This window comes from Eucalyptus grandis, chromosome 3, assembly GCF_016545825.1.
Source record: "Eucalyptus grandis isolate ANBG69807.140 chromosome 3, ASM1654582v1, whole genome shotgun sequence".
Taxonomy (NCBI): Eukaryota; Viridiplantae; Streptophyta; class Magnoliopsida; order Myrtales; family Myrtaceae; genus Eucalyptus; species Eucalyptus grandis.
The window spans coordinates 36,489,355-36,500,704 of NC_052614.1; the positions used below are offsets into that span (position 1 = coordinate 36,489,355).

At 39.1% G+C, this 11,350-nt stretch overlaps 1 protein-coding gene across 1 annotated transcript; it reads left to right on the forward strand.

Annotated features, from left to right (window-relative positions):
* Window positions 1-1,721: 1,721 nt before the first annotated feature.
* Window positions 1,722-3,063, forward strand: LOC120291834 (plant intracellular Ras-group-related LRR protein 4-like). Its single transcript, XM_039309583.1, has 2 exons — window positions 1,722-2,577; window positions 3,014-3,063. The coding sequence occupies exons 1-2, from the start codon at window positions 1,722-1,724 to the stop codon at window positions 3,061-3,063; spliced, it is 906 nt and encodes a 301-aa protein (XP_039165517.1).
* The last annotated feature ends 8,287 nt before the right edge of the window (window positions 3,064-11,350 follow it).

The window sequence follows — 11,350 nt, forward strand, 5'->3', positions numbered from 1 at the left end:
GTGTCTACCCCCACGTGCTGTGGTCAAATTCCACGAGTCTCTCCTAGACTTTGGTCTTCCTTTGGTACAACCTTGTACTCTGCATATTTTTTTCTTCACACTTTTAAAACTCAATGACGACGGATTATTGTGACATCGTAAGTTTCTTTTATGATGCTTTACAATTTTCCTTTTTGTAACTTAATTATGACTCTACACCATGAAGATGCACGGGTGAGGGATATACAGAAGTACCCAATTCTCGTATAGTTAATAGACTCGAAATATAGTTTTATGTGTAACGGTCTTAAAACATGGGAAGATTTACACTTCAATGGCAATTTGCAAGCAGATTTCTATTAATTCAATACCGAAATGAAAACTTGTTTGTGCATTGTAAAATTTGAATGATAGATGGTAAGTTCGAAATTTTGTTGATAAGTAAGAACTGATTGGCAAATTTTTAGTTCAATAAATTATCAACAAAATAACGATTTTACCATCATCAAATCTAAAAGCGGATTACCAATTGTTTTTGAATATTACAAGTGAACCCCTTCATTAATTAGTAGATTATGATTTGCGTAGATACTTTAACAAACAAAGTACTATTTTCCATGGTAAATGGTTAGTAAATAGTGGCCATTGCTTCGATTTTACCGAGTACCAAGTTTTATTTTTCAGTAACATACAAATATATTAATCGATTAATCAAGTTGAAATACTCCTTTAGACTATGAACTATCATTCGCTGGTAGATTATGGATTGCTTACATACTTTACTAGTAGTATTGGTTAACGATTGCAACTTATGGACATAAAAACTATCCTTGTACTATAAAATCGCAGTAAATTGTTAGATTTATTTTGATTTTACAAGTACTTAAGCTTGCGAGTCAGAAAAAGACTAACGACATGATTGATTTACCAGGCTTGCCCTAGTAGATTATAAACAGCCTTTCGTTTTTGTACAAATGAGCTGGTTTTTCATTTGAAGAATATGAATTGATTGCTTATATAGTTTACTAGTGGTGTCGACTAGCAGTGATATTCTACAAACAAACTGTTTTATCACTATAAATCTCTAGTAGATTATGAATTTTAGTACTAACTTACTATTCCACCACTAAGGTTTAGATACGAGTATTAAATTTATAAAAAGGAAATAATTTTCAATTACACTGACCGTACATGCTTACCATGAACGGAAGATTATTCCGTTTTCTCCAAAGGAAGTGTTAGAAGCGACCTAGTTGCGCCAATTGCAAGTAAATGAGAGAGTATATTGAGTTATAAAAATGAGAATATTTACTCTGTAAAAAATATAGGATGATTGATGTGTTTCATTCTTTTTAACTCCACATTTTCTTTTCCTACAGATGACTAAAAAATTAAAAATTTTGGATTTAACGGATTGCACAAAGTTGACGAGGGCACCTGACTTCTCTAATTTCACATCTTTAGAGACGTTAGTACTTGCTCGGTGTTCCAACTTAATCACAATTCACCCCTCCATTTCTAAGCTTCAACTCCTAGAGACTTTGAATGTCAAAGGGTGTGTGGTTCTCTTCGGGAGTTGCCTGAAGAAGTCAGTTCTCTACAATCTTTGAAGCATATCGTCATGCCCGAAAATTTTCAACCCTTGAAGCTTCCGGAGAGATTTGGCAACTTGAAATCTTTGTTGGGTCTCAGATTAAGCTTCCACCCCAAAATTTGCCGACTTCCAGACTCAATTGGGGGCGATGAATCTTACATGCATAACTTTACGCGAGTGCGTGAGGATAAAGGAACTTCCAAGCTCAATTGGGGAATTAAAAATGTTGGTAGAGTTGGATGTATCAAACTCAGGCATAGTTGAACTACCCGATCTGATCGGAAACTTGAAGAAACTAATGGTGTTGAGAATAAGTAGAACGAAGATGAAGGAGTTTCCCCATACTATTGGAGGACTGGAGATGCTTGAAGTTTTAGATGGCTACAAATCCTGGGATCTGACAGATAAGAACTTGGAGGGAATTGGGAAGCTATTTCATTTGAAGACATTGAACTTAGCATTTACTAGTGTTTCTAGACTGCCTCCAGAGATAAGTCGTCTCCATCTCCAAAAACTTGAAGTGGGTTCAATTGACCTTCAACAAGTGCCGCCTCTTCCATCAAGTTTAAAATTCCTTGCGGTTCAAGCTATGGACTTCTCTCTTGTCCCTCACCCCTCAAGCATCCCTGATTTAGAACATCTGGAATTATATAGATTCAGCAATTTGAGAAGTAGATATCACTCTACTAGGCGGGACTATGACTCAAAACTTAAAGCGGCTTTGATGAGGGAGCAACCGTTCTATCAGCTTCCATCTCATTTGTCGCATTTGAAACTCAAAAGTATTAGTCCACTACCACAAATTTCCAACTCATTAAATTTGAGAGTTCTGCATTTAATTGAATGTCCAATATCACACCTGCCGGTCACTCCTGGTCTAATGCATCTGAGGGAACTAAACATAAAAAGATGTGAATCCCTTGAGGAAATACCAGGTCTGTCACTTTTGAGGAGTCTGGAGCACTTGGAACTAAGGGGCTTGAATAGGCTAGTTGAAATTCAAGGTTTGTCGGAACTAGAAACTTTGCAGTACCTCCTCCTTTCCAGATGCGATTTAATAGGAAAGTTACCCAATTTTTCCAAGTTCGGTAAGCTACAACATCTAGAGCTAGAAGCTTGTCCGAATTTAAGATCCATTGAGGGCATCGAGGGCTTAGAAAGCTGGGTGTTTGGTAGTCGTGGCCGCACTATCTTGAAAAGATTGTTCAATATCCCGAGATCGACTTGGCTTTGCCACAGATTGCCTATAACTGATGTGTTCCTGAGTTTTAAGGGACCAGACACTCATCATAGTATTGTCAGTTATCTTCACTCTCGGATGATTTGGAATCAAATGTCTGTTTATAGTGATAATGATGACTTGAGGTCCAATGAAGAGACTGGGGAAAAGATTCTAGGGTTACTCGCTAACTCTAATATCTACATACCCATCTTCTCTAGGAACTATGTTTCTGGTCATTGGTGTCTCCGCGTACTTGCTTACATGGTAAAATGCACGTTAGAATCAAAGGGAAAAGAAGAATCCTCCCCATTTTCTACGATGTGGAGATTGATGATGTTAAGCTCAAAACTGATTTATACAAAAGCGACCTAGACAAGCACCGAGCGAACTTCGACCACGATGAAGTGAAGTCATGGAAAGAGGCCCTCATTAAGGTCGCAGCATTGAGGGGTTTCATCTTGAAAAACAACAGGTAAATCTGCTATTTCGCCACTAAATCATGAGGTAAATAAGTCATTCAATTGAACTTTCCCAACACTGAGAGTTTCAAAGTTACTGGAATGCAGCCCTTTTGCATACAAATTGTCCACTCAAGCAAATTCAATCCTGTAGAATAAGAAGCGGATCCTTCTTGTCTGTAGTATCTGGAGGAACTCTATGGTTGAATAGAACAAAATTGCATACTGTTACGGCCCTGCGCACGCACACATATATATTTTCCGGAGTGAAAGATCTTCAAGTTACAGGTGTCTGAGAAATCAAATCAACGTTAGATCATCATTTTAAGGGAAAAAGAGCACCACAAGTACTGTAATTTTCATGCAGCGCTCACTTAAATACCATAACTTATATATATAGTGCTTACTTGAATGTCAAAACTTTCTTTCCGATTATTTGAGTGCCATACAACTTTTCAACCGATTATTTAGGTGCCGTAACTTTTTTAAAATGTTCACCATAAATGCTATGCCACATCGTTTTTCTGGCACCTGTGTGAACTTTTTTTAAAAAAAATTGGATGATTAATTGAAAATAATGGTACTCGAGCAAACTTTTTTACAAGTTATGAAACTTATGTGGTTGAAAAAAAAGTTATGGCACTCAAGTAAACACCATACGAAAGTTGTAGCATTGTGGTGTCCTTATCCATCATTTTGAAAACCTTTAAATTTCTATCTGTCCAACTAAAATGAGCTGTCCTTCAATCGTGCATTGCTGCAGCTACGAAGAAGTACTTCAATCGGTTACTGATGAGGTTTATAAGGCAAGGAAATTGTTAGATGTTGACTCTTGAAGCCTTCTTTTCGTCGGTTGTCAAAGTAAAGGTGAATGTGTTTGCTATCAATGTAATGAAATTCTCGCCAACTCCATTCTGATTCTATTGTTTGGAGGATCTAGATATTTCATGTGTTAATGAAATTGGTTTACGAGTGTGCATTATTTACAAGGTTAACTAATATGTATGAACAAGTATAGCAGTGAACTCCCATGCTTTATTAGAGGGTTAGTTAAGCTTATACATCAAGATTTACAAGTGTGCTTTGCAATAAAAGAAAAGGAGCTCAATACACAGTTGGGAAAATTTGAATCATTGGTAGAGTTGGATTGGCAACTCTTAAAGATAGTTGATTTGCCTAATTTAATTGTAAGAGTTTTCCTAGTCGGGTTACATTAATTAATATTATAATTTACTATTTTACGGGGTTGGTCTAAGGTGAGATAGAAGGTTTCTTAATCAGTTTAATATGGGGTTGGCTAGTGTGGGCCGAGTTGAGCCCTGCTTGTAATGAGAGAATGTGGTTGGAAACTCTATAAATAATACTTAAGTCTCTCCTTTAACCTTAACATATGCAATTATCCTCACAAAGGAGCGTTTATTAAGCACTAAGGTAAGGAGCCATCCCATTGAACTAGTGATACAAAGAGCAATAAATGAGAAATTCATGAGTTTGGATCGTTGTTATTCTGCATCAAGAATAATGGTCCAAATCAAGTGCGTTAATCTCTTTACTTGTTTATAAGCGTTCTTGATTTTAGCTATGGAGATCTTAGGTTGCATTCTCGTGTCTTACATGTGGTATCAGAGCCTCCATAGATTAGAACACGATTGCATAGTTTTTTTTCTGCCATATTTTTGTGATTTTTTGTTCAATAAAAATCAATTTTAATTATAAAAACGGAATGGGCTTGTCAAGACAAGCAAAACCGTGGCCAACGCGTCACCGGGGGAGGTTGCATGTGCCCCCACGCATCGCTAGGAGTGGGCACATGTTGAAGACGCGTTGCCACATGTTGCCATGTGCCCACATACGTAGCCATGCGCGGCGACGACTAGCGTGTGTGCATGTGCTAGGAATGACGTCAACCACCAGGGTCGTGGATGAACCCGACCCGACTTGGGACCCGACCCATTGACCTTGACCTGACCCGCTATTGACCTCGACCCAATCTGGTTCACTTGACTTGGACCAACCCCGTTGACCTGCTTGGCCCGATTTGTGGTGCCCCACGATGGCCCCCGATCCGTTAGGGTCGCCACACTTCTTTCTTTGTCCTGGATGTCCTTTATTCTTATACCCTTGGATTTCGGTGAATTCGTGAGTCTAGGGGTCTATCACATTTTCATTGGTCCCCGCACAATTTACATGGCGGAAGCGTATCCAACAACTCCCTACCTAAACACCGAAATGATGCACACTAGATACATATAGATAATAACCATGCACTTTTTATTTACATATACTGGATGGACATTGTTCGTCGGTACATCAAAAGCCATAGTTTCCTATACTTGGTTATATTAAAAAAATGACTGACTTTTCCTTTAGTTATCTACAATGCCATTTGTCTTCAAGTGCCGGTGTCCCAAAATTCACTGCTGACCTCACGTCCTTGATCACTCTACTCCGCTTGAGCCTCCATCCTTGTCCTCTAGCGTTAGTGGCATTTTTATCACTCTATAATATGTTTGTCACGCCCCGATCCTCGAGCGCGTGCCCATCCTTCACTAGTCGATTAAATAGCGACGTCCCAGGACGCATCATCGACCCATTCATTAGTAGGGCCAATTTTTCACAAAATACATTTTTATAAACACATAGATCTATACACAAAGGTTTACAAAAGGGATCGGCTCCCAACAAAAGAGAATTGTCCTACAACTAGCTAGTCGGATAAAATTGCCGATTTTTGGGCTTCACCTCTTAAACTTCGGGGCTTCTGGTCCTCCACGAACACCATCTACGGACATGAAAATGGTTATACAATAACTAGTGAGACAATGTTTTAGCAAGTCCAACCCCCTAAAACTTGATTAGGAAGAAAATACGCCATAAGGGCAACCTAAGCACAATCAGGTGTTAGAGGACTTACCTTGGCCTCAGTTCCTCCCTGCAATTCCTAGATTTTCAGTCCTGTTTTCAATTGAATAAATTGGGCCTTTCATCGACACGTCTATAGTGCTATTCTTAAAGCCAATCACTCATGAGATAACTAGACTATCTGGGGAAGTCATTAAGATATTTTAATGCAATGGACTTAAGAATTCGACTAGAAATTGACTGCTCGATTGTGCTAGTCTACAAGGGTCAGTATGACATTGTCAAAATCGATCAGAGATCAGGGATAAGTCGATTCGATTGAGATGCGTGATCAAAGTGTGGGTGATTCCACCTAATTGCAAAATTCTCGTCGATCAACAGTAGACCGATTTTCTGTCGTTTTGGGTACCTTGTGCACGTAATTGAAACCTTGAGATTTTCATGACCATTGAGAGTGGCCGATGTGTCGAAGAGGTACGTTGTGGCTCGAAGAAAATCGATCATGGGTCATTTGCACTAAAAATTTCTGAAAGTTACCTAGTAGCTTAGATCACGCTAAAATCATGCCGAATGGAAATTAATTGCGAATTTAAGTTTGATTTCAGAAATTGAAAGTTTCGTCATGTCACAATTAATTCTAGGAGCGTCGACTCAGTCTCAGAAGATTTTTTTGCAAATCAAGACTTTTTGGGAAAAAGTCGTCCTAGGGCTGTTTTTGTCCAGAAAAAGCCAGGGATTGTTTTTTATCACGCAATTGGGAAGCAAGTGGGATCCATTGGTGAGGAAAAATACCAATTGGATCATTAAGGTAATAATTGAATTTATGATGGCCAAATTGGATTGAATCAAGAGAGAATTGTGTTGTCCTAGGGCCGTTTTTGTCTAGAAAAAGTTGGGGACCCTTTTTGATCGCACAATTGGGAAGTAAGTGGGATCCATTGGTAAGGAAAAATACCAATTGGATCATTGAGGTGATAATTGAATTTATGAGGGCCAAATTGGATTGAATCAAGAGAGAACTATGTCCAATTGAAGCCAAATCATTTGAAATTCGCAGCTCCCCCTTTGCCTATGGTTTTGGACCATTTCAAGGGTTGTATTTGAAGCATTAGTGGCTGAATTGCAGCCAAGGAAGGTGTTGGTGGCTGAGGATGGTCAAGGGGATAAGTGAGGAGAAGAAATGGCTATGGTAGGGTCCTTGCCCCCTTATCTCTTCATTCCTCTCCAAGGCTGCCGTCCACTACCTTCCTCCCCCTTGTTCTTGCTGTTCAAAGACCACCAGTAGCTAAGGAAGCCATCAGAGTAGCCCCTCACGCCGTTGCAGCCACCGTTCGATCGTCATCCACACTAAAGTGCTGCCCGCTGTTGCATGTGAGCCTCCGCCTCACCGCACGTGTCTCCATCCCATCTCGCTTGCTCCTCCTGTCCAACTGTTGTTTCGGATCTGGTGGCGCTTAGATGGAGTTGTTTGGCCTACCTCTAGCCTCCGTGAGTCCCCGTCAAGCCCCGATTTAGTCCTCACAACCTTCCTCGATCAATTCCCACCCTAAACCGGCCTTGTTTCCTCTCTTTGCAGCCCAAAACAGAGGGCAAGTTTGTGAGTTTCCCAACAACTGGTGGGCCCGTTTTGAGGTTGTTCCTGACCCCAAAAGCTAGGCCTGCTTTGAAGAAAGTTGTTCCCCGTTGCATCCCCGTTCATTTGAACCGACCGGCTCGTGAAACAAGTGAGTTTGCTCACTAAACCTTACTTAGTAGGTTAATTATGCTTAAGGGTTATTTAGATTAGCTTATGTATTAGTGATAAACTAGAATGATTAGATTAGTCTTAGAATGGATTAGTGTTAAGCTAATTAGTGAGATTAGCACCGTTGATGATGGATTAGTCGAATCCAGTAGAATTTCTGCAGTTCGGATTTCTGAACCTCGTCGTTTGCCCTTTTTTTAGATCAAAATGGGTTGCAAATTTGAGGTTGATGTCTTCTTGAGAAATTTTTTAGACATACTTAGATACAACATATATTTCCTCAAGATTTTTAGGGATCTAAAAGAGGGAGATATCAGCTCCATCATTTTCAAATAGAATCTCAGTTTTAGTTGGAACTGGTGACCTTTTATGATTTTAGGGGTTTTTATCAACTCTTAGGATTCGAATTTCAAAATAATTTATTCACAAAAGTTGTTTGTCACATCCTCTAATTTAACATACTCAAATTTCAGATCAAATAGACATGTTTAGACCTCAAACCAAACTGATTTCAAAAAACAGACTTTCGGGAAACGAACATAGTTTATGTGCTGGATTGAGTGATTTACTAGGAAGAATATAGAAGGATCTGTGTTAAGGTGTCTCATAAAAATGTTTGCTTATGTGTCCATTACAAGATATTCAAATTTAATAATTTTTTTGAGTTTGTTCGGGTAGGTTTCTGGAATTAAACTTGGAGACACACGAGTAGCCTAGTTTCTACCAATTAGGACTGGTTATGGTTTTGTGGTTGATCTTGACATTGTGCTTACTAAATAAGGTGTATTTAGTGATGTGGTGGACTTGTGGCATGCTAAGAACTTATGTGTGAGGTCATGAGATGGATTGCTCTATGTTGGTGGGTTTGTGATATGCCTAGAGTTTATGCTTGATGATCATGTGATAGTTAAGAGAATCCGTCCCTAGTGTGTGTTGGTGGACGTTAATAATGAAGAGAATTTGTCTCCAGCGTGTGTTGGTGGACGTTAATAGTTAAGAGAATCGGTCCCTAGCGTGTGTTGGTGGATGTTAATAGTTAAGAAAATCCGTCCCTAGCATGTGTTGGTGGATGTTGGTAGTTATTAGTCTTTCCCAGCGTGTTTCGGTAGTTATTAGTCGTTTAGTCTTTCCTGGTGTGTGTCGGTAGTTATTAGTCTTTCCCGGCTTGTGTCGGTAGTTATTAGTCTTCCCCGATGTATGTCGGTAATTATTATTCTTCCCCAACGCGTGTCAGATAAAATTGCTCATGTGGGTAGTAATAGTTAATTAATTGGAGAACATGTTGAGTTGAATTGATGGATCAACGTGTATCGGTAATTCTTGCTTTGATGTGTTTTGGTAGTTCTTGCTTGTGTGAGCAGTGATTTAATTATAATTCTTGCTTTGATGTGTATTGGTAGTTCTTGCTCGTGTGAGTAATGATTGGTTTGAATGTTCTAAATTGGTGTGTAAATTTCCCCTATGCACATGGTTGTGATAAGAACTGTGCTAACCTGCAGGAAGGAACTAAGGCCAAGGTAAGCCTCTATAATTGTATGATTGTGTGATTAAGACGTCTTAGGCGTATTACCCTCCTAATTGAGGCTTAGTGAGTGAACTTGCTGAGATTTATGTCTCACCCTGTCATGGGCTTCATTTTTTAGGACCATAGGGTGGAAGACCTGGAGTCAAGTTGAGGGGATCTTAAGTGTAGGTCATATTGAACATTTTCTTTTTAAGAGTAAATCATTTGAAGTCTTGTGGCTGTAGACTTTTGTATTTGACTCGGTGTGTATTTAAAAGCATGTTTGTTTGAACATCTGTTGTCCTGCTTTTCTATTATGAGATGATTACTATCAGGGGATTTATTATTTGCTTCCGCATGTGCAATTAAAAGAAAGGGTCGGCGACTTGTCTTGGGAAATCGCATAATTTTTATCGGCCAAAGAGGGATGTGCGCGCACTTGAGGATCGGGGCGTGCAGATACATAGGGCAATTGATGAAAAATTCATGAGTTTGGATCGTCATTATTCCACATCAAGAATAATGGTCCAAATCAAGTGCGTTAATATCTTTACTTGTTTATATGTGCTCTTGATTTTAGCTATGGAGTTCTTGGGTTGCATTCTCGTGTCTTACAGGTGGTATTAGAGCCTCCATAGATTAGAACATGATTGCATAGTTTTTTTCTGCCGTATTTTTGTGATTTTTGTTCAATAAAAATCAGTTTTAATTACAAAAATGGAATGGGCTTGTTGAGACGAGCAAAACCATGGCCGACGCACCACCGAGGGAGGTTGCATGTGCCCCCACGTGTAGCCACGTGTTGCTAGGAGTCGGCACATGTTGAAGACGCATTGCCACATGCTGCCACGTGCCCGCATACATAGCCACGCATGGTGACGACTAGCGTGTGTGCATGCGCTAGGAATGACGTCAACCACAGGGTCGCGGATCAACTCGACCCTATGACCCTGACTCGACCCAATCCGGTTCACCTATCTTGGATCAAACCTATTGACTTGCCCGGCCCGATTCTTTGTTGACCGGATCGATCTGACCAGTCGTTGACTGGATCGGTCTGACTAGTCGTTGACCGTTGATCGATTGGACCGGCGGTCAGACTAGTCTAGGTGACCTACGCGTGCACTGCATAGGCTGCGCACTCCAGAGGTGCATGAGAGCGCATTCGAGCTTTGATCAGGGCGTTTTTGGAGTTTATGTGCTAGTATGAAGATGCTTTACACCGTGATATTTTTTTTTTTGATAATTTTATGGATGTGAAAATACCTACAGAACCCTAAATACGTGTATTTTTTTTTTGTATTTTTAAGGTATTTTTGCATTTTTTTAATGTATTTTTCCATGATTTTTGAAATACAAGTGCAAGCTCACATGTATATCATCACAAAAAAATTGTGTAGAGTATAGTTCATTGATAATATATATAAAGTTTAACTTGTGTTAATGATAGTTAAAAAAAAAACTTGTATTAATGAATATATCAATGTAATTAGTAAGATATGTGATTTTGATGATAAATTGCCTATGTTACTAAGGGTAAAATCACATGTATATTGTATGTGAGAAATAAAGTTTATATTCCTAGAATGAGAGAGTTTTGAGAATTCAATTGAGTTGTGATCGCCAAAGTGGCACACTTGATTAGGTTTTAGAAATATCGGTCACATATAATGATGTGAAATTTCTTGTTCTAATGCGTGGTCATACTCTCAAAAGAGGTGATTGTGTATTAGTTTGTTGGAAGATTCTTGAATAGCATATGGTGGAGTGACTAATTCTAATGGTTCATACACCCAAAGGTGATGAATACAAGAGGTCATGGCCGTTGTCACGTGGGAAGTATACAACTGTATCTCATGTTTTTTGCCCAAAAGTGATTATGTGATGATACATGTAACTCTCTAGATGTGTACTTGTGCATCTTCAAGTTACATAATACTCACATGATGCCAATTACATACAGTATATGTTATTTTAGTCATCTTAT

Coding starts and splice junctions, on each gene's coding strand:
- LOC120291834 (XM_039309583.1), top strand. CDS start 1,722: ATGAATCTTACATGCATAACTTTACGCGAGTGCGTGAGGATAAAGGAA. Junction 2,578..3,013: donor TAGGCTAGTTGAAATTCAAG/GTTTGTCGGAAC, acceptor CATCTTCTCTAG/GAACTATGTTTCTGGTCATT.